General features: G+C 37.9%; 2 protein-coding genes across 2 annotated transcripts in view; one reads left to right on the forward strand and one right to left on the reverse strand.

Annotated features, from left to right (window-relative positions):
* The first annotated feature begins 2,020 nt into the window (after positions 1 to 2,020).
* Positions 2,021 to 15,735, forward strand: LOC121506601 (protein lifeguard 3-like). Its single transcript, XM_041782409.1, has 11 exons — positions 2,021 to 2,297; positions 2,401 to 2,468; positions 2,649 to 2,713; positions 2,819 to 2,872; positions 3,025 to 3,075; positions 3,214 to 3,253; positions 3,462 to 3,499; positions 3,616 to 3,703; positions 3,861 to 3,956; positions 4,047 to 4,100; positions 15,569 to 15,735. The coding sequence occupies exons 1-11, from the start codon at positions 2,021 to 2,023 to the stop codon at positions 15,716 to 15,718; spliced, it is 981 nt and encodes a 326-aa protein (XP_041638343.1). The 3' UTR covers positions 15,719 to 15,735.
* A 372-nt stretch (positions 15,736 to 16,107) lies between these two features.
* The window catches only part of dars1 (aspartyl-tRNA synthetase 1), a 51,207-nt gene continuing 43,447 nt past the window's right edge, over positions 16,108 to 23,867 (reverse strand). The window contains exons 11-16 of the mRNA XM_041782401.1: positions 20,242 to 20,388; positions 19,973 to 20,015; positions 19,764 to 19,844; positions 18,815 to 18,926; positions 16,769 to 16,840; positions 16,108 to 16,635 (exon numbers count right to left, since the gene is read on the reverse strand). Of these exons, the coding sequence (XP_041638335.1) occupies positions 16,544 to 16,635; positions 16,769 to 16,840; positions 18,815 to 18,926; positions 19,764 to 19,844; positions 19,973 to 20,015; positions 20,242 to 20,388 (547 nt within the window). The 3' untranslated portion in view covers positions 16,108 to 16,543. The remainder of the gene's footprint in view (positions 16,636 to 16,768; positions 16,841 to 18,814; positions 18,927 to 19,763; positions 19,845 to 19,972; positions 20,016 to 20,241; positions 20,389 to 23,867) is intronic.

Here is a 23,867-nt window from a genome sequence, read left to right on the forward strand (position 1 = left end):
AAGACATAAATTCTGCTTTAAATGTAAATTCTGAGGATATAAAGCATTAAATCCATGAGTATTCTTGTTTACATGAATATCTAAGGGAATGCTGGAAGAAACAGTAACTTTGTTGCTTTGCTAGGTAAGAGCTAGACAGAGGTGTCAAAAGTATTTACATTCATTACTCAAGTAGAAGTATAGATACTAGAGTTTAAAAAAGACTTCTGTAGAAGTTGAAGTATCAACTCAAGCTTTTTACTCAAGTAAAAGTGTAAAAGTACTGGTTTCAAAACTACTTAAAATATAAAAGTAAAAGTAATGTAAGGGGGGAAAAATGCCATTAAGGACAAAAGCTTAGGCTGCGCCACAGGGTCCTATAGTGCACTACCCCACCTCCCCAAAAAACATTTTTCTATAGGCCATAATGACTATAAAGTTATATCAAAATGTTAATGTTGAAAAATTTGGGATGCACCTGTTTCAGCCGCATTTATGCCCATTGAAAATGAATGCATTTTAGTACAATGCAAATACATTCAAGAACCATATATGTGTACTACCAACCTCCTCACTAGTGCTTGGTTGGGACATTTCGCTCGAGTTCCCTTGAGTCTCTGCCACGGACATCTTCGTCCCAGGCTACATACGTCAGTTATGTCCTTGCTGGAGAGTGACGTGATTTGTGTCATGCAAAGGTGCGATGGATCGCGTGTCAGAATGGTATTATGTTTATACTTCTCATCCAACCACAATCAATATCACTCTATCAGGATGGTGCGATTTATCTGGATAGGTTCCTGGGTTTTTTATTTGTGTTTTTTTGAACAATGACAAGCCGGAATGAAAACAAGCTGAAATGAAATAGGAGTAATAAGGCTATTTTTAAAATGTAAGGAGTAGAACGTACAGATAATTGCAGAGTAGAAGTAAAAAGAAGGCTGAAAAATAATTACTCCAGTAAAGTATAGATACCCAAAATTCCTACTTAAGTAAGATAACAAATTATTTGTACTTAGTTACTTAACACCTCTGGAGTTAGTAATGTTAGCTAGCCAACGCTGGCTCTGAAGAGTAAGTGTGACCGATACGTCTTTTAACATTCTACATTCCTTTGTAGTCTGAACAGGAACAGATGTCTGAGTAACTTGCTGTTAATTCTCACAACTGTGGTTGTGTGTGCTGTCCCATGTTTACAGGTATGTTTAGTTCAAGCTGTTTATATCATATTGTACTGTACTTGCTGTTTAAAATGACAAAAGTTTAATGCATTTCTGATACATGTTTGCTGTGGCATGTTTTCACCACTAGATGGTGCTATTGATTTGATTTTTGGTTCTGCAATGCTAAAAGGAGTTTTGGCCTGAGAACATTATGCTTTTATGTCAGAAAACTGCTGTCCCATGTTTACAGAATAAACCAGACCAAGTGCTCCATTCATCCTGCCTCCTTTCCACTATATGAAATGTGAGTGAGGATGAAGACTCAACAGAGCAAGATAGAAAAGGTCACACATTGAAGGTGGTCACCTGAGCCCAAGAAGTCTCCTACTTCTGAGATACAATGGACAAGTATTAGTTTCAGATGACATATCCTATTACAAGGATCCTCATGCAGAGTATGCCTGCTAATCTCCAAGGTGAAACAGAATGGAAATGCACTGCACTTTCATCTTGGCTTAAATTCACAGGCAAGCGACTTCTTTATTTCTTTTATTCTATTGAGAGTTTGTTTTGTTATGTTAATGTGTGTTTTTTCTAAAGTAGACTAAGATAAAAATTCTGTCTTATTGTGTTATATTTCTCCTAAATTTTCTAATTAAATATTTTTGATTAGATTTATTTGCACTGATGTAATGGATTAACAATATTTAATTTATAAGTCTCTGATGTATTGTAAAAGTAAAAATAACTGGATATCTAGTTATAACACTGACTACATATGTAGTTACAGTGTCACAGCCTTTTCCTTTTATTTGCATACAATTAAATTTTATCTACGCTCACACTCAATAGTCTTTTCAAGGTAGTCCTTCATGATCATGACATCTAATACTGATAATCCTCCATCCTACGAGGCTGCACTGCACCATCCAAAGCATGGAAACTACCCAAGCTGCCAGCCACAACACTGTTCTGCCCTTCCACCACCTCTGTCTTACAGCCCAAGTTCTGGCATGTGTCCTGTTCAGCCTTGCTACTGGGGTCATGGGGGGATCCAGCCACAAGATGGGATGTGGGAAGTCCTCGGATTACCTCCATCCAGGGCATCAAACACAATACCAACTCTGTCAGCTGGAATGCTTACATCCAACCCAGGTTCTGAGGAATCAGGATTTTTTTTATTCATATCTTGCATTATATTCAGATTAGACTCCAAGTTTAAGGATATCATTTATAATTTTTTGTTACAATTTTGCAGGAGACATGGAGGATTACCTGAGCACTCTGGGGGAAAGCACTTCAATTCGGCATGCCTTCATTAGAAAGGTAAGTGTTTTTACAATGTTACCTGTTGTTTGGAATACCATCCAGAGTAAGTCTTTAAGCCTGTGCCTATGTTACTGACATTTACAAACCATGACATATGCCAACTATCTTACCATAACAAAAAAAAAAATGCTTTACAGTGCACTCAACATGATTGCTTTGTTGCATTTTTGTGGGCAGGTTTACTTTATTTTAGCAACACAAGTAGCCATCACCTGTTCAGTTGTCGCTGTCTTCACATTTGTGTAAGTGTTCTTTGTCAAGGTTTCATGTTTCAATGCATTGCTTAAAGCCCCTGATGGCGGGTGAGACACAGTCTCTCTGTAATTCCTTTATCTGTACTTTGATAGTGACCCAGTAAGGCTGTTTGTCATCAGACACCCTGGCATCTACTGGGCATCTTTGTGAGTTAAGCTCTCCTGAAATGCAGTCAAGTGAATAGAAAATAAAATTAGGAAAAAAAGTAGTAAGAAGCATCCAGTACTATGGTCCCAGTTCTGTTATTCTCATGACATACTGTTACATGGAATAATCATATAAATTTATCTCTCGATAGGGTGGTGTATATTTTGGTTTACTGCATTCTCATCTGCGGCAAAAAAATCAGGTAAGAATGGTTTTGGCTTCTTAGAAATGTTAGAAAATAATTTTGATCAGGCGTATTCTATATCTTATTGTGATAAATGTAACAAGTTATAATAAAACCATCACAACATTTTAATTATTGAACACAATTTATGTTTAGGAGGCAATTTCCATCAAATCTTCTGCTGCTGGGAATATTTGTAAGTACAGTTTGATAGAATAACAGTCAATGTTAATGTATTAACATTTTGCATGACAAAGAGCATATTGTAAGTAATTAAATGTAACCTGAACTGAAGACTGAAAAAGAAAAAAATCAGCCAGTGACAAAGAACATAATCTGAAAAAGTCATTCTTGAAACTCATAAACCCATTTATGAATTACTCCTATTATGCTTTTCCTTGCAGACCTTGGCCTTGTCTTTCATGTCTGGGACATTATCAAGGTTCACTTCTGGTTACAACTTTGGCAAAGCATTACATTTTTTGCCTATGGTGTACTTGTCACAACCTGTGACATTTTTTTTTTATTTGTTTTGATTATTTTATTTCTCTTTTACAGTTATTATGAAACAAAATCTGTGTTTCTTGCCATGGGAATAACAGCAATAATTTGTGTCTCTGTTACAATCTTCTGCTTTCAAACCAAGGTAGATGGAGATATAAACTTTATCTCTCTGTTGGTGTGTGTCTAGACTGGAGTTGTCTTTGCAAAAGCACTCTATTGTGTCACATTACAATGGCGGCAATGAATCTCTTAAAATATTGGAAACATTTATCGTGATAATGATTTTGTCTTTATCACAGGTGGAATTCACCTCATGCAGGGGATTTTTTTGTGTTCTTGCTGTTTTGCTAATAATCATTGGGATTGTTTCAGCCATCATCCTCTCCCTTCAATATGTGAGACTCAATGGTCAAATTGTTAAAATATTCTTTCTTAGCATGACGGGTAGTAGCTCAGTAGGACTTAACACTTGTGTCTCTCACCAGGTCCCCTGGCTACATATGCTTTATGCATCTTTTGGAGCAATTCTTTACACTCTGGTGAGTCCGCTGTAACATGAATGGATAGTGCTTTGGGCAATGAATTAAAAAATTACAGTTGAACAATAGACATGTTGTGTGGTAGTCAACCTTTACCACAACCCAATCAATAACTGCATATCTCAAAAGTTACTGAAATAATTGTCTTGGAATTTAAACAGACATTCACAATTTCCTGTCATTTGGCCAGGGTTAATGCTTTTCTTCATCTCAAGAAGAGCAAAGTCTTGTACCATTCTATCTAGTATATACAGTAGATTTACACAGGCTTTGTAAATCCAAGGTTACCAGAAATTGTATTTTAATGATTACTTGCCCAGTAACTTCTATTGAGGTCCACATTTGTGGTGGTTTAAAATGTCTAAAAAGCAACTAACATTTACGGAGTCTGTAAAATGCAATGATATAAATTTAAAGTGAAATGTCAAAATGTCGTTTCTGGAAGGCCTTCTATTTTAACCTCTATTTGTCACTTTGGGAGGTCCAGTAGTTCAAGCCCTGAAGAAAATCTGCATATCACATATGCACGTGTTAAAATTTAATGAAGACTCTTTAGAAAGCCTTGTTCCAAGTTTTTCTCACCCAGTTTTAAACAGTTCAGATTCAATTTTATTTATTGTAAAACTGAAGCTGGTTGTCAACCTGATAAATCAACCCAAGGTTTCAATGAACACACTTGAAGGGGACGGTGTCTGCATCATATAACCTACGATAGCCAACTCTACCAAGGCTTGTCAAGCCTGCAACTGTTGCTCAGTAGGTAGAGTTGGTTGTCTTGCAATCCCAAGGGTTGTGGGTTTGATCCCCAGCTGTTGCAGTCACCTGCATGTGTCCTTTGGCAAGGCACTTCACCCCAGTTTGCTCCCACTGCTTCGTTGGTGGCGTTTAAATGGGTATGGATGTATTTGAATGGGATTAGCTAATACTGATGGTCAACCCTCCACAGCAACCTCTGCCATCATTAAAGGGTGTGAATGGGTAGGTGTGACCTGTGGTATAAAAGTGCTTTGACTGGTCAGTTGACTAGAAATGCACAAGCTCAAGTCCATTTTCCATCCATCTTTTGCATATCACATATGCATATAACCTGAAAAAGAGACATCACATAAGTACTTAGTTTTTAAAAACTGAAACCTGGCTGTGTCAGGACAAATAGTTTTGTCTGAATGAATCCACTCCTCACAGTCATTTTTACTATGATATCCCTCAAGATGCTGGATAATGTTGGTGAAGTGTGAGCAATTTACAACTTTGGTTTTTTTTATTTTGTCTTATTGACCGGGGACCAAAAATGTAATTGTTATTCTTTTGAATACCTTGATCTAAGTTCTTCACCACCAGTTTTAAGCAGTTTACAGTCAGTTTTATGTTATAAAACTGAAGCTGGTTATCAACCTGATCTCAAACAAGATCTCTGGAGCTCAGTCAGAATGACCATCAGGTTCTTGGTCACCTCCTTAACAAAGGTCCTTCTCCCCCAGTTGCTCAGTTTGGGTTAGTGATCAGCTCTTAGAGGAGTACTGGCTGTGCAAAACTTCTTCCATTTGAGAATTATGAGGGCCACTGTGCTCTTGGGAACCTTCAGTATAGCAGAACATTTTTTCATAGCCCTGTGCTATGAAATAATCCTGGACTCAAATCAAGGTGTGGAAATATCTCGGCAATGATACAGAGAAATGGGAGGGACCTACGCTAAATTTCAAGTGTCTGCAAAGGGTTTGAATGCAAATGTGATATTAGTTTTTAATTTTTAAGTTTGCTAAAATTTCTAAAATTCTGTTTTTAGAAATTTCTGTACTGTTGATTAGTGAGATCAGGCATTAAAAATAAAATTGGAAAAGTGAAGGGGTCTGAATACTTTCTGAATTCTGCATGACAGAGAATTTTTGTCAGTATTTCAGCTGCAGCCCTGATGATAAATAGAGGCAAAGAGCCATAAAGTGGGAATAAAAAATATATAATTCAAAGGGATACATAGCCTATGCACAACTTAACAAATTGCTTAATTCCCCATAGGGTTCTGATGCTTTTGCGTTATTATTTGAATTTTATTAGTAAAACAACAACTTTAATTTAGATTTATGTCTATAGATAAATCAGATGACTTACACAAAGTGTTTTGTTAGTGTAGGTGGTCAAAATCCTCAAGTGTGACGATGATATTGATTGATTAAACTTTGCAGATCTGTGTAATAACTATACACAAGCCCTAATTGATATTCTGCACTTTTTAAAATATTTTTTTGAAGAAACAGTAGTTGGGTAACTATTACATTTGTAATTATACAGAGGGCCCTGGACAGCCCAGGTTCGAGTCTGACCTGTGGCTCCTTTTCCATGTGTCATTCCACCCAATCTCCCTCCCTAGATTCTGAGTTTATCTATTGTCCCATCTTAATCAAGGCATCACAGCCAAAAATTAAATCTTACTAAAAGAAACTGCAAAATAGTAGAAGCGATTACTGGATTTCTCTTTCAAACACCTTAATAATGTAAATATTCACAAAATGTATTTGAAGGAAGTGGGTTGTGAAACCTCACAAACAGTAAGTTATGAGCTACATTTTTTAGCTTTTCATGCTAATTTTTGAATATTTTATTTGACTTGCCAAGAAATGAGGGAACAAGAACAATTATCAATGAAGCATCTGTGAATAGCCGCCAAAGCCTTAAATCTTTTTGTGTAGGTGTGGCTAGCATTTATTGTAAGACAGAAGCTGGCGGCCAGATTAAAAAAAAAAAAAAAAAAAAGAGCTTGAGTAGCACTCTTCAGTCACAGCTGCCAAAATAAAAACACTTCCTTCAAGATTTCCAAGAGATGGTATTATCCATTCTGTTTTCAGTGAACATCATAATAGATTCAAAATTTTAAAGACCCAACTGAGGAATTTGATAACACCCACTTAGTACATTCGCAGGAATGGACTCCTGTCATAAGATAATGGATGCAGAACCCTTTGAAAGACAATCTTGTCTATCAAAGCTTGATTTCAGTGGGCCGACCAGACTGTTCCCCCTCTTTTCCAAAAGACTATTCACTTCTAAAAGATAGCTTTAGAACTGAAGAAACCTTTTGAAAAAGAGGCAAAACATACACTCACCGGACACGTTATAAGGTACACCCTGCTAGTGCCTGGTTCGACCCCTTTTGCCTTCATAACTGTCTTAATTTTTCATGGCAAAGTTTCAACAAGGTGTTGAAAACATTCCTAAGAGATTTTGGTCCATATTGATATGATAGCATTATGCAGTACCGCGTGATGCAAAGCGCCTGTTCCACCACATCCCAAAGGTGCTCTACTGGATTGAGTTCTGGTGACAGTGGAGGCCATTGGAGTATGGTGAAGTTAAACCAGTTTGAGATGATTTGAGCTTTGTGACCTTATCCTGCTGGGTTATCCTGCTGGAAGTAGCCATCAGGAGATAGGTCCACTGTGGTTATAAAGGAATGGACATGGTCAGCAACAATACTCAGGCAGGCCGTGGCATTTCAACGATGCTCAGTTGGTATGAAGGGGCCCAAGGTGTGCCAAGAAAATATCCCCAAACCCCCGACTACCAGCCTGAACCACTGATACAAGGCAGATGGATCTATGTTTTCATGTTGTTTACAACAAATTCTGATCCTACCATCTGAATGTCTCAGCTGAAATCGAGACCTATCAGACAAGGCAACGCTCTTCCAATCTTCTGTTGTCCAATTTTGGTGATCCTGAGTGAATTGTAGTTTCAGTTTCCTGTTCTTAGCTGACAGGAGTGGTACCCGGTGTGTTCTCCTGCTGTTGTTTCCCATCTGCTTCAAGGTTCCACATGTTGTGGATTCAGAGATGATATTCTGCATACCTTGGTTGTAATGAGTAGTTATTTGAGTTACTGTTGCCTGACAAGGCATTTTCATCCACACAACTGCCACTCACTGGACATTTTCCCTTTTTCAGACCATTCTTTGTCAACCTTAGAGATGGTTGTGTGTGATAATCCCAGTATAGATCAGCAGTTTCTGAAATACTCAGACCAGCCCATCTAGCACCAACAGCCATGCTACATTCAGAGTGACTTAAATCCCCTTTCTTCAGCATTCTAATGCTCAGTTTGAACTTCAACAAGTCATTTGACCACAGTTACACACCTAAATGCATTGAGCTGCTGCCACGTGATTGGCTGATTTGCTATTTGTGTTAACAAGCAATTGTACCTAATAAAGAGGCCATTGAGTGTATTTAGGAAACTTAACCATGTCCAGTTGCCTCTTGAATCCAGCCTTGGATAACCATGACCTGGATGACTAAGTACTAAGAAAGTTGTGACTGATTTTGAATTTTATATAGTCAGGGGCGCCCCTGGCCAAAGTGCGGCCCTAAGCAGACTCTGATAAGAGGCCCCTTCATCCAAAACTGCACTTATGTGCAGACAGAGAGAGGAAAATATGCACAAAGTGAGGCCTCCCAGGGTGATGAGGCCCTATGGGCTATGCAAAGTCTGTGTATAGGCAGGGGCAGACCTGTATATAGTTAATGTTTTGTATGGTTTTACAGTGCTGTTGTATACCTATTTAATTCTAGAGGAAAAATTGATCCCATGCCTAGTTAAAGTTCATTACCCAAAGTAGTAAATAAATCAACAGTGAGAGAAAGACAGATTAATTCCATATTTCAACCCAAAGAGGGTGCGACAATTTACTGTTGGTTAAGTCATGTTATAAAAAAACAGTATCATATTTCATTGTACAAACTATTCAGTGCACAGTACTTTGAGTAAACTTTTAATTTTCTCTTTTCTTTTACATTAGTAGATTTTTAGACTAGTACTTTTACTTCTACTTAAGTAAATTCTCACCAAAGTTAGTAGGAAAGGTGGATCAGCTCTTTTCCCTTGCCTGGCTTCTTGAAAGAGCATGGGGGTTTGCTCATCCACTCAACATGTGTATTGTGGAGTTGGAGAAGGCTTATGACTTTGTCCCACAGGGGTCATGTGAGAGGGTACAGTGGGAATATGGGGTACCGGTGTTGTTGCTATGAGTCATCCAAGAGGGAAGATATGTGTCCACATCCTAGGCAAGTCAGACATCTCCCCAGTGTGTGTTAGTCTCTGCCAGGGCTGCCCCTTATCACTGATTCTGTTTGCGATGTTTTGGACAGGATCGAGGTGCAGCCAGGGCGAGGAAGGTTTCTGGTTTGGTGACCTCAGAATTTCATCTCTGTTTTTTGCGGATGATGTGATGTGACCTCCAGCAGGCATTGGGCCAATTTGTAGCTTAATCCGAAGTGGTCAGGATCTCGGGGTCTTATTCACAAGTGACGGTAGAATGGACCATAAGTTGACAGATGGATTGATGCAGCATCAGCAGTAGTGCAGATGTTGTACCAGGCCATTGTGGTAAAGGCGAAGCTGAGCCGGAAGGCAAAGCTTTCAATTTACGGGGTGGTATGGGACTGCCTCAGAATCCCCCAGGAAAAGGTGGAAAATGTTCCTGGGAAGAGGGATGTCTGGACTTACATGCTTAGCCTGCTGCCACCATGACCCAGCCCCAGATGAGGGAGGGGGGACAAAAGGAAGGAGGAAAGAAGTGTAGCGTTAAAGAGTGATGATAAATTAATATTATCAATAGACCTCGTAGAAGAATAGGGCACCACCGCTTATGCGGATTGGTTATTTAATAACCAACAAAATATTGTAATTATTAATTAATCGAAGCTTTTAATTAATTAATTAACAAACCATTAACTGTAAATCAATCTCATTTCTAAAGGGGATGAGTCCTCGTAACAGTGACTCCATTTCTCTCAGCTTAATAAAAAAAAAATTGATTTCCTGAACAACAACTGAATTTTGAAGATTTATCAAATCATAAAATGACAGGCATAAATCACGGGGTTATATGAATATAATGTGAATGAACAAACAGAACATTACTAAATATGGTAAGAAAGAAAGGATGCTAACTAGTTTTGGTGAAGAGTGGATTATTTGAGAATTATAACGGAAAAATTAACTAACGACGTTAAATTTTGAGTGTAAATTTGGAAAGAAAAATAGATCTGAACTAATTTTATTGGAACTTTTGGAGATGCCACACCCGTTCAGAGAGTTGAAGAGAGCCTACTATGTTGCCGTTGAAGAAGGTCGGCGAGGAGAGGAACCGCCTGGAACAGAGCACCCGGACTGCCGTCGATCTCAGCGGGCCGAATCTTTCTGATCCGGTTTGGTTTGGTCTGTAACGTGTCAGGCGGATCTTTCTGCCTGGTGAACACAGCAAGTTGTTTTCTTGTCCAAGGACTCTGGGATGGTCTCTCGTTCCAAAGCAGTAATTAATTCGTTCAATTGATTTCAAATTAATGTCCGCAGATTCTCAACATCACATTGACTGTAGGCTCACAGTGATGGACGCGCCAAAGGAAGGAAACAAAACTCTGCTTACAGAAAAAGTTAGCGCAAAGGCTATAAACGATTAAAGAAATTTTGGGCCGGATAAAAATTGTTTCATGATCCAGTTTGGCTGATTGGATCCGGCACAGCTTGAAGAGGAAAACGTGTTTCACGGAGAGAAACCCTTTTTCAAGTCTCAAGATGACTCGGCTCAAACTTAACAAAAACTCTCTTCTACTAGATAAGGAAGACTCCGGGAACAACAGGTTCTAAGACAAAGGAGTGGATTAAAAGGCTGAAAACCACTCCATCCCTGCACTGGACTGCTCTCTGCAGCTCAACTCTTCTGACCCGCGTTAGTTCTAATGTTCACTCTTAAAATGAGAGGGGAGGGGTCTCGGTTGCTAAGCCCTCCCAAGAATCAAATCCACTCTTCATCAGATTATTAAATTAATCAGAGCAAGTATAGCCTAGACGGTTATAACATTTTTAGAATAACAACATCAATAAACTATCACACAACAAACATGAGGAACATAGCTAATTGGTTATTAACACTGAGTAAACACCCAGAAGATCTCTTTACAGCTACAATGGCTGTGGCCGATGCCGTAGTAACCAAAATGGCAAGGAGAGGTTGCTGTGGTTCCATGTGAGATTTTCAGCCTGAGGGACCTCATAAGTAAAAGTCAATCAATTAATCCTCCATAAACTGAATCACAGAAAGACGAGAAAAACATCATTGTGTTACTTATGAACAGACACAGAAGAATATCGACATTTCCTGTTGAAAAACATGATGTTTCAGGTAGTTATGATACTTTCACTCCATACATGTTCAGTCTGTCAGAGAATGATATATGATCTGCATCTGGTCTTGTGCTTTGGAGTTAGAAAGGCCTTTAGCAGGAGAAGTGTCCCTGATTTCGAAAGTATCAGTTTCGGCACCATAATGTCTGTCAAACAGTTTTTAAACCTGGACAGTCCTAGGGCAAAAGGTGTCATAACTCAGAGGACTGTCTGTCCTCTCTGTGAAGGCGATTCCTCTGATATCATCCTGGATTTTCACTACAGAAGGAAGGAAGGAAGGAAGGAAGGAAGGAAGGACGGACGGACGGATGGACCACAGCATAACTTTTCTACTTTAGGTCAAACCAGATTCTGCCTTGCTCCTTGCATGCAGAGATTTCCAGGTGTTGTGATATGTTGCAGGTGTTTTTTGTGCTTTCCCTCGAGTTCACAAATTAGATTGGATTAACTTACGTCATTAATTCCAAGGTAAATTTAAGTTAAAGCTGTTCCATTACACAAACAGCAAGGGTAGGAAAAACAAAAGAAATGTAACAAATATAAAACCACTTGGGTATTAAAATGTACATAAGGTAAAGGGAGAACTGTAAGCAAAAAGTACAGAAGTAAAGATTATATTTTCAATTCAATTTCACTTTTTTTTAAAATAAAATACCCATGCATAGGGCAATGTGTGAAAGGCATATGGATAAATGAAAATGGAGAACAGTTGGAATGGCATATGTAAAATATACATTCTTATACCCCATGTTTGTCCATTAACCTTTTTCATTTAGTAAAACACTACCATTTTAGTAAAATAATGCCATGGATTGCTAATGGCCAGTGTTTTTAGCTCAATACAAGCGTTTTGGTAGCCTTGGTAAACTTTTTTTTACAGAAAGGACAGGCATAATAAAGGCACAGCCTTCCCACTATGAACAGGCTGTGTAAAGGGGCTATATACAGTTGAAACCAGAAGTTTACATACACTATATAAAAAGGCACATTAACTGTTTTTTCTCACCCTCTAACATTAAATCAGATGAAACCTTTCCTGTTTTTGGTCAATTAGGATTACCAAAATTATTTCTATTTGCTAAATGCCAGATTAATGAGAGAGATCATTTTTTTAGACAATTTTTATTATTTTGTTGAGAGTCAGAAGTTTACATACATTTCATTAGTATTTGGTAGCTATGCCTTTAAACTGTATGACTTGGGTCAAACGTTTTGGATATGCTTCCACAAGCTTCTCACAATAGTTTACAGGAATTTTGGCTCATTCCTCCTGGCAGAACTGGTGTAACTGAGCCAAATTTGTAGGCCGCCTTGCTCGCACATGCCTTTTCAGCTCTGCCCATAAATTTTCAATGGGATTGAGATGAGGACTTTGTGATGGCCACTCCAAAACATTGACTTTGTTATCCTTAAGCCACTTTGTAACCAGTTTGGCAGTGTGCTTAGGGTCATTGTCCATTTGGAAAACCCATTTGCGCCCAAGCTTTAACTTCCTGGCTGATGTCTTGAGATGTTGCTTCAGTATTTCCACATAATGTTCTTTCCTCATGATGCCATCTATTTTGTGAAGTGCACCAGTCCCTCCTGCAGCAAAACAACCCCACAACATGATGCTGCCACCCCTATGTTTCACAGTTGGGATGGTGTTCTCAGGCTTGCAAGCTTCCCCCTTTTTTCTCCAAATGTAACGATGGTCATTATGGCCAAAAAGTTCAATTTTAGATTCGTCAGACCACTGAACATGTCTCCATAAATTAAGGTCTTTGTCCCTGTGTGCATTTGCAAACTGTAATCTGGCTTTTTTATGTTTCTTTTGGCGTAATGGCTTCTTCCTGGGACAGTGGCCTTTCAGCCCATGTCGGTACAGGACTTGTTTGACTGTTGATAATGACACACTCTCACCAGCTTCAGCCAGCATCTTCACAAGGTCTTTTGCTTTTGTTCTTGGGTTGAGATGCACTTTTCGGACCAAAGCACGTTCATCTCTGGGACACAGAACCCGTCTCCGTCCTGAGCGGTATGATGGCTGGACATTCCCATGGTGTTTATACTTGTGTATAATTGTTTGAACAGATGAACGTGGCACCTTCAGGCATCTGGAAATTGCACCCAAGGATGAACCAGACTTGTGCAAGTCCACAATTCTCTTCCTGATATCTTGGCTGATTTCTTTTGATTTTCCCATGATGTTACACAAAGAAGCAGTGTGTTTCAGGTGTGCCTTAAAATACATCCACAGGTGTGCCTCTAATTAACTCAAATGTTGTCAATAAGCCTATCAGAGGCTTCCAAAGACATGACATCATCATCTGGGCTTTCCCAAATTGTTTGAAGGCATAGTAATCTTAGTGTATGTAAACTTCTGACTTTAAAGAACGTAATAAAAATTGTCTAAAAAAAATCCTTTTCTCATTATTCTGGCAGTTAGCAAGTAGAAATAATTTTGGTAATCCTAATTGACCAAAAGCAGGAAAAGTTTCATCTGATTTAATGTAAGACGGTGAGAAAAAAAAAAGTTTATGTGCCTTTTTATATAGTGTATGTAAACTTCTGGTTTCAACTGTAGTTTTATCTGTGGAGGCAGGTCAAAAACAGTCTATCAAAAAAGCAAAGGATTATATAGGGCTTGATTCAGACAGCAGTATTGAATGTTATGGAGATATCCTATCCCAGTTCAAAGACCAAATGAGACAAAAGCTTATAGTTCTTTGTAGATACATTATAGTAGCTCTTTCCAACCCCAGAACGGCTTTGGCAGAGAGGGATCAATATCAGCCTGGTCTGCTCGACAGTCCTGCATGTTAAACGGAAGGTTTATGTCACCACTCTTCTTAGAGTGCCTTGAGATAACTATGGTTATGAATTGGCGCTATACAAACAAGATTGATTGATTGATCAAATATCTAAAAAATATATTTTCTTTAAAAGTGGCTGATGCTTTTAAAATCTATTTTTTGACAAAATCAGAAACTAGTACAGGTGCATCTCATAAAATTGAACATCATGAAATGGTTCAGCTGATTTGTTTACTGCTTATCCTGTTTGGGACGCCGGGGGCTGGAGCCTACCCCAGCTGCTATTGGGTGAGAAGCAGGGTCCACCCTGGCCTGGTCACCAGTAAACTGCAGGGCTGAGTAATAAAGACAGACAACCAGGCACACTCACACATAAAGCCAATTTAGAGTCACCAGTTAACTTAACGAGCATGTCTTTGGTGGTGGGAAAAAGTCGGAGTACCCGAAGAGAATGCGTACATGGGGACAACATGTAAACTCCACACAGAAAGGCCTTGACTAGGAAGCTAACCAGGCTCTAAGGCAAGAACACTAACTCCTGCGCCACCGTGCAGCCTTCTTTTGCCCTATGCAAATAAAAAATCCACTATCTCAAATTATCAGAATATTGTGGAAAAGCCCCATTTGCAAAAGTTTGTGAGCCTTTATTCTCATATTCTGGCACAGCACATAGGATCACAATCATGGTGAACTGCTGACTTGATAGTTGTCTAGAGGACAATTAGGAGGGTAGCCAAAGAAGGTTGTTGCTGAAAGGGCAGGCTGTTCTGTGAGGCTGTATCAAAGCTTATTCACTGAAAGTTGACTGAAGGAAAAAGTGTGCTAAGAAAATGTACACAAACAACAGGGGTGACCATAGCCTCCAGAAGACTGCCAAACAAAACAGACTCAAGATCTTAGGAGAGCTTTACAAGGAGTGGACTGAGGCTGGAGTCAGTGGATTAGGAGTCACCACACAGACAGGTCCAGAAAATGGGCTACAAGTGTCGTGCTCTTTGTGTTGAGCCACTCCTGGACCAAAGACAGTGTCATTCGTAAGTGTCTCACCTGGGCTAAGGAGAAAAAGAAATGGACTGTGATCAGTGGTCAAAGGTCCTGTTTTCATATGAAAACTTTCAGTATGAAAGTGAGCATGGGTAGACATAAAGCCTCTGGTTCTTTATAGTCACTATATATAGTGACATTTATACATCAACTATACATTTAGTTGATTTCATGAGCTATAGGCTGTTATCGAGATAAAAAAAAAAGTCTAGAAATATTTCTCTTTGTATGAGTTGAATCTAGAATTTATGGAAGATTTACTTTTTGAATTTAATTACAAGAAAAAATGAAAATTTCTATATTTTATTTGTTTAGAGAAGCATCTGTATATAACAGTTGCAAAAATTGTCATGTTTATGTCCATGGTGCTCTAAAATTCTAAGGAAGAAAATTAACCTATGTTTTCTTTCTTTTTATCACTCTGTTGTCCCATTGTCACTTTAACGGTCTTAGTTCTTAGTATACAACACCCAGCTGCTTATTGGAAATCGGGAGTTGACTGTCAGCCCAGAGGAATACATCAATGGAGCTCTCTCTCTGTACATCAATGTTGTTGATATATTTCTCTTCATTCTACAAGTGAGCGGAGCAGTCACTGGCTAGAGCTTTCAATTTGCAAGATATTGTTTGTTATTGCACATGATGCTACAGGTACATATCTGATACAGAGGGGTTCATTACCAGATATAAGTGTTGACATAATGACAGACTGCACATATTTAAATGAGCAAGATGTTGAATTAACTTTGTTTCCTGTGAATGTGTGAAAACTAAGACTATTGTTCTTTATGGTTGCTATATAATAACATTAAGTCTTAGTTTTTGTTTTTAATTGTTTTAGTTGATCGTGTATACTTGCTGTAGTAATGAGCATTAACGAGGTTTTTAAAGAGGCATTAAACATGATTGACCACTGTATTAGTCTGTGAGCTAGCTGCTTGAATATGCAACTATTACTGAATATGCAACTATTTTAAAAGAAAAACATGTCATTTTAAGGTTTTAGAAGTTACTTTATTCTGTTAGGATCTCAGATTACTTACAAAACATATGCTGTTACAGGCGTACAGTTGGAGCCCACTATTTAAAGTCCCCTCTCTGTGCTGAAAATATGGTGGACTGAGCTATGTAACGTCCCAACAGAAAAGAACTTTGATAAACGTTTGATTAAAGCATGTCTGCAGCTTTACAGAAAATCATCACTGCATGTAAATATCATTTATTGTAGTAAGACAACCATGTAGACCAATTATCAAAATAAACTGTTCTGCTAATTCTGCCTCATTCCCTAGTCTTGATGGTAAATCAAGTGGAACATCATATTCAAAGCTCCTTTTCCCTGTCATTCATCGTATTGTGTATGTTTACCATCACCTGCATTTGTTTTTTAATCTGATGAGTAGAAGGTTAGTTCATGTGTTTCAAAGTTCAGGGTGTAAGGCGCTTAGGATCCCTTGGGAACATGGATGTTTGGCGCACGTTGTGGAGACCCAGGTAAAGCATGCAAACTCTCTCCAGGCCTGGGAGGAATGAAAATGCAGTCACTTACAAAATGTGAATTTTGATTATTAAAACTTTCAGGCATGTAGAGCCAGATTACATAAATATGGCTTTTCTTGCTCCATGGGGAGCCAATAAACAGCCATTCCTTACCAATGCCTCCACCTCCATGTGGGGGAGCTCCATACCTGAAGGAGTCAATGTATGCCTTGATCTTCTCCAGATCTGTAGTTCAAGAAAAAAAAAAACAGCTTAGTAGATGTAATTTAGCATGGTCACCACTAGAGGGAGACAATATATCACATTTTACACCTTCTAGGTTACTCTGTAGAATTCTGTCTATTGCTGCCGCTTACAATAATCCCTCACTTGTACGCAGTGTTTATCGTCGAGTAAAACTATGACTAAATAATGAGAAAGTCTAGATTAAGACTTACCAAAATAGATCTTTGATGACAAAACTGACAAAAAGTAAGTTTAGTTTTTGTCAAGATGACTAAAACTAGACTAAAATGTAAATTTAGTTTCCATTAGACTATCAAAATCCATGATATTTCTCCACCGTGAGTAAATCTGTCAAAATACAGTGCATCTGTATCACTTCTGCTGTAGAAAGCAGAATTTGGCAGAGTGCACAGAATATGATTTACCATGATTTGGTACCAGATTCAGGCAAGAGAATAAATGATTGGAGTAAAAGTAAATATTTAAGTGTGAGGACTTTTTATGGACTAAAACTAGACTTAAACGGGTAGAAATTACCAAAATGTGACTAAAACTAAAAAGGGTTTAATCTAAAGATTACGACAGATAACAAAATCAAAAATAGCTGTCAAAATTAACACAGCTTGTACGAGCATGCAATTTATTAAATAATTCAGCAGTTAGGAATGCTTCATTAAGAACCCCTTCTCTTATGTTATAACAATCACAGGAAAAATCAGTGCAAAAAAACACCACCTTAAAAGCAAACTTTTAATAAAAAAAAATAAATAAATGCATTCGTTATTAACTAACAAATCCATTTATAAGAACACTTGATCCAACCAATTTATTTGTGTTTGATTCCAAAGGATTTGTGAGACCAAAATTCAACCTACAATTAATTATTAAGACACAAATATAAACAACATTTTATCAGATATTCTGTAGTAAAAAATAAAATGCTACTATGACTTCATCATTTCTGCCTCTTTGTCACACTATTAGCGACTCCGTAAGCTGATTAATAAATGAACACTTAGCTGGAGAGCCATTTTTAATCATTAAAAAGGGAAAAAATATTATCGGGAAAGTTATCAGTTATGGTTATTCATTCATTTTAGGGACACTGGCATTGTTTATTGTTTATTTCAAAATCATATATATCTGGCTTTAATTTCACCTGCTTTTGTGAAAATCATAGCGCCAATCGATGCATTGAAGAGAAAAAAAAAACATACAACATCCAAAAAAGGTGTTGGTTTTGTATGCAGTAATGGCAACCCTCAAACTGGAAACTTTGTTAAACGGACCTCGAGCAAAGCAAATGAGTGCTACTTGCTTTTTACTGTTTATTTATCATTGTTAAGAACAGAAGTATCATTATCTTGAAAGTCAATAAATGGATCATGAGATTTCAACACCAACAGTTGCCGTCAATTATGATTCTGTAAATGGTCAACTTCTTGATGATGTAAATTCAATAATCTAGAGCAGTGGTTTCAGTAGTGGAATCAAGCGTTGCCATATAACTGAGATGAGCTAATGTGACAAAAGCCCTCATCAACTGACTGCAAGCTAATCAATTCTAAGCAGGCTATTGGCCAGTCACACTCATGCTACTATATTTAAACTGCTCTGGCCTGGCAACACTTCGCTGCTTCCTCTGCAAGCCTGTTTTTGCAGCCCTCTTCCCCCCTAGCTCCTCCTTTATTCTGCTTCTGACTTTATCAGTGTCATAACTGCTACTAAAGAAAAACAATAACCACACATCATATGTGTTTCTTGACAAAGTGGTCCTAACTGAACTTAAGTTATTGTATAGTTGTAGTAATTACTTATGGTTGTACATATTCCCACGGCACACCAAGACTTGACAAGAATTTGTGTTTATTTTCAATATGATAAAAGAGAAAGACGGTGAAATAAAAAACAGGCCCTTCTGGGGAGCTATGAGGTCCAGAGGGTTGATTCACCAATAACAAAGTAAACTCTTACCAATCTGATGATGGATTGCCCTTTCAGTCAGCAGCTGAGCGTCATGAATTCTCTGAGCTCCAGAAAGGATCTCCTCACCCCTCATGAACATGTCATATGAGTTGGAGTATTTCTAAACCAAATCAAAACAAAGGTAAAACCTCAGATTTAAGAGTATGACAAGGTAGTAAATGAAGACTTATGGAATGGGAAGTCAGAAAAAATGCTGGTTTCCATTTTAACAATAGTGAGCCCTAGACTACGCCATTACATATCTACAAAATGCAGAAAAGTGGTTGTAGAAAGCACATCAACTTGTTTTCCTGTTGGAATGACCATAACTACTAACACTGCAATTTTATCTGTAGTAGATAAAAGAAATTTAACATATGTTGAAACCAAAAAGCAAAAAGGTTCAATTGGTGCTTGGCTGTGCTCTGTCCTCATCTGACCAAGACCACTACTGAGGCACACACCAAGAGCAAATATACTGTAAATATAGTAGTAATGAGACAACTGTATGCTGTTAATGCATCCACCAGACTAAGGAAAATTGCATGTCATTTATTTTTGCAAATCCCATCTTCAGCTGAGAAATCTACAAGTTTCTGATCCGTTGCAATTAATTTTTTTTCTAATATTAATGTCACTTCAGTGTTCGAGGATAAATTATTTCAAAAACAGAAGTAAAAACAAAAACAATCAGCAGAGCATGTTTCTTATGATGCTGTAAAAACCTAGTAATTTTGTTTTTCTTGGTGTGAATCCTTCCTCATAAAATTCGATAAGGTCTTAATTTGCCTTTTTTATCCTGCAATAAACAGAGTTTTTTACTGGGTTCAATGCAAGCTTACCCCTAGGACAATAAAACCTTTCCTTAAAATTTATACATATTTGTAAAAGGGTGACTGTTTCAATTATGCCAAAACTGTGTTTACTGTTTGTTTATATAAGTAAATGAAAGACTTACAGGGTTGTTGGGATCAGGCATTGTGTAGAAGGGTCTTACAGCCAGTGGGTACTTGTCCAGCACATAAAAATCAGTGTCATACTAAAAATAAAGTATTGTAAAAAGAACATGGTCAGTATAAATGGTGATTTTCTAGGTGCACCAGAAACAATTATATTTCCTTTATCTCTTCATACTTAACGCTTGATTCACTTAATATGTTGACATACCTTTTCTTTGACAAGCCGACCAAGCAGCTTTTCATTGGGTGTACTAAATGAAAAAAACACAAACGAAAAAAAAAATGAAAAAAGAAAAATAGCTCTATCGAACAATTACGTTTTCCTCATACTTGAGCTTTCCTGCTGTTATTGTCCTTTCTGCTCAGTGCATCATACCCCTAACAGGGACTGAGACAGCGATGTACCAGATCATAATCCTTTAAGGCCCTACCTGTGCTAAAGCTAGGTTTTTCAAAAAATGGTTAAAGTTTGCACACCTGAGGTCGTCCTCGTCGCCCATCTCTACCCCTGCCTCACGAAGCATGGCCAAGGCCTCTGTGTACTCTAACCTTAGAGTTGGCTCCAGGAATTTGAAAGACTCACTTGGAAATTGCTTGTTCACCGTCTGGATCTCTGTCTGAAAGCTGAAAGCATGTAGAGACATCAAAAAACAGCATTAAAAAACAAGCACTTAAATGAATCTATATAAATTTATTTACTTATATATATATACACACATACACACACACGCACTGGCTTGCTAAAGGTTTCATACCCCTTGAACTTTTCCACATTTCTTCACGTTACAACCACAAACATAAATATATATTTTATTGGGATTTTGCATGTTCGACAAACACAAAGTAGCACATAATTATGAAGTGGAAGGAAAATTATACATGGCTTTAAAATTTTTTACAAATGAAAATCTGAAAAGTGTGGTGAGCTAAAGTATTTAGCCCCCTGGAGTCTGATACCCATGAATAAAATAAACCAATCGCCTTCAGAAGTCCCCTAATTAGTAAATCGAGTCCACTTGTGTGTAATCTGATCTCAGTGTAAATACAGCTGTTCTGTGAAGGCCTCAGATGTATGTTAGAGATCATCAGTGAACAAACAGCACCATGAAGACCAAGGAACACACCAGACAGGTCAGGGATAAAGTTGTGGAGAAGTTTAAAGCAGGGTTAGGTTATAAAAAGACATCCTAAGCTTTGAACATCTCACGGAGCTCTGTTCAATCAATTATTTCAAAATGGAGAGAGCATGGCACAACTTCAAGCCTACAGAGAAATGGTCGTCTACCTAAACTTAGAGGCCGGGCAAGGAGAGCATTGATCAGAGAAGCAACAAAGCTGAAACAGGGAAGCTGGTCACAGTTGATGGCAAAATGGATGGAGCCAAATACAGGGCAATCTTGGAGGGAAACCTGTTAGAATCAGCAAAAGACTCAAGACTGGGGCGGAGGTTCACCTTCCAGCAGGCTAATGACCCTAAACACACAGCCACAGCTACAATGGAATGGTTTAGACTGAAGCATATTCATGTGTTAGAATGGCCCAGTCAGAGTCCAGACCTAAATCTCAGTGAGAATCTGTGGCCAGACTTGAAAACTGCTGTTCACAAATGCTCTCCATCAAATTTGACTGAGCTTGAGCTATTTTGCAAAGAGGAATGGGACAATATCAGTCTCTAGATGTGCAGGTTGGTAGAGACATACCCCAAAAGACTTGCAGCTGTAATTGCAATTTTAAAGGTGGCTCTACAAAGTATTGACTCCAGGGGGATGAGAACTTTTGCACACCACACTTTTTAGATTTTTATTTGTTAAAGATTTTGAAAGCCATGTATCCTTTTCCCCTCACTTCACAATTATGCACCACTATATGCTGATCTATCATATGAAACCCTAATAAAATATATTTGTTTGTGGTTGTAATGTGAAGAAATGTAAGAAAAGTTCAAGGGGTATGAATTTTTGCAAGCAGATTTATATATACAGTGCTTAACAAATTTATTAGACCACCGTAACCCTAACCAAAGTAAGGTTTATGCTACAGTTTCCCTAAATTAAAAGCACCGGTAAGTACCAAAATCACTTCTCATCTTTCTGCAATGGTTAATACACCAATATGTAGAAGCTCTTTAACCGAAATGAAATTTTTAATGCTAAAATATAATTATTATCGTTATCCATGAATTTTCAAATTTACAAAAAAACTGAAAAAATGGTAAAGCACATTAAAATTTCTTGGTTAATATGTCAAATTATAGTTATTTACTTGAACTTATGAACAGAAAAAATGAATTTTAGTGGTTGAATGTTATGCTTGATTCATTTCTGACTTCTCAGAGAAGCCCAGTGAGCCAGCTCAAATTTGGGTGAATTCAGTTTGAAATCCCTCATTTCTGTTAAAAATGGCAAAACGTGGAGAGCTCACAGAAAATGAAAATACAAAATTGACATAATTTTACACAAAACTCAAAAAATATGCCAGACAAAATTGTTGGCACCCTCAATTTAATATTTGGTTGCACAACCTCGGAAAAAAAAAACTGAAACCAATCGCTTCCTGTAACCATCAACAAGCTTCTTACACCTCTCAAATGGAATTTTGGACCACTCTTCTTTTGCAAACTGCTCCAGGTCTCTCAGATTTGGAGGGTGCTTCTTGCAACAGCAGTTTTGAGATCTCTTCATAGGTGTTCAATGGGATTTAGATCCGGACTCATTGCTGGCCACTTCAGAACTCTCCAGCTCTTTGTCTCCAACCATTTCTTGGTGCTTTTTGAGTATGTTTTAGGTCATTGTCCTGCTGGAACACCCATGACCTCTGATGCAGACCCAGCTTTCTGACATTATGCCCTACATTGCAGCCCAAAACTTTTTGATAGTCTCCAGATTTCATGATTCCTTGCACACAGTCAAGGCACCCAGTGCCAGAGGCAGCAAAATAACCCCAAAACATCCTTGAAACTCCACCATGTTTGACTGTAGGTACTGTGTTCTTTTCTTTGTAGGCCTCATTCTGTTTTCTGTAAACAGTAGAATGACGTTTTTTTCCAAAAAGCTCTACCTTAGTCTCATCTGTCCACAAAATGTTCTCCCAGAAGGATTGAGGCTTACTCAGGTACATTTTTGCAAACTCCAGTCTGGCTTTTTTATGTCTCTTTGTCAGCAGTGGGGTTCCCCTTGGTCTCCTGCCATAGCACTTCATCTCATTCAGATTACGATGTATGGTCTGAGCTGACACTTTTGCACCCTGAGTCTGCAGGACAGCCTGAATTTGTGTGGAAGGTGACTGAGGATGTTTATTCACCATTCCAACTATCTTATCAACTAACTATGTTGCATTCATTTGTCAATTTTTCTCTTCCATCCACGTCCAGGGAGATTATCCACAGTTCCATGGGTTATAAACTTCTTGATTATTTCACACACAGTGGACAAAGGAATTTCAGGATCTCTGGAAATGGTCTTGAAACCTTGAGATTGTTCATATTTTTCCACAATTTTGCTTCTTAAGTCCTCAGACAATTCTCAGCTCTTCTTTCTCTTCTCCATGCTTAGTGTGACACCCACAGGCACACAACACAAAGGTTGAGTCACCTTTTATACATTCTAACTGGCTTCAGGTGTGATTTCTAGATTGCCAGCACCTGTTACTGCCACAGGTGAGTTTAAATGAGCATCACATGCTTAAAATAAAGTGATTTACCCACAGTTTTAAAAGGGTGCCGATAATTTTGTCCGGCCCATTTTTTGAGTTTTGTGTAAAATTGTGGTGATTTTGTCTTTTTTCTTCTGATTTTTTTGTGTTTTTCCAATGCACATAAAGGAAATAAACGTGTGTATACCAAAAACATTTGTAATTGCAACAATTTCTGGGAGTGTATTTTCTGGAAAAATTCCAGGGGTGCCAATATTTTCATCCATGACTGTATATACACATATATATTGACATATACATATATACAATATATATATATATATATATATATATATATATACACACATATATATATATATATACAGTTGAAACCAGAAGTTTACATACACTATATAAAAAGGCACATTAACTGTTTTTTCTCACCCTCTAACATTAAATCAGATGAAACTTTT

This window comes from Cheilinus undulatus, unplaced genomic scaffold (assembly GCF_018320785.1).
Source record: "Cheilinus undulatus unplaced genomic scaffold, ASM1832078v1 Contig1, whole genome shotgun sequence".
NCBI classification, from domain to species: domain Eukaryota; kingdom Metazoa; phylum Chordata; class Actinopteri; order Labriformes; family Labridae; genus Cheilinus; species Cheilinus undulatus.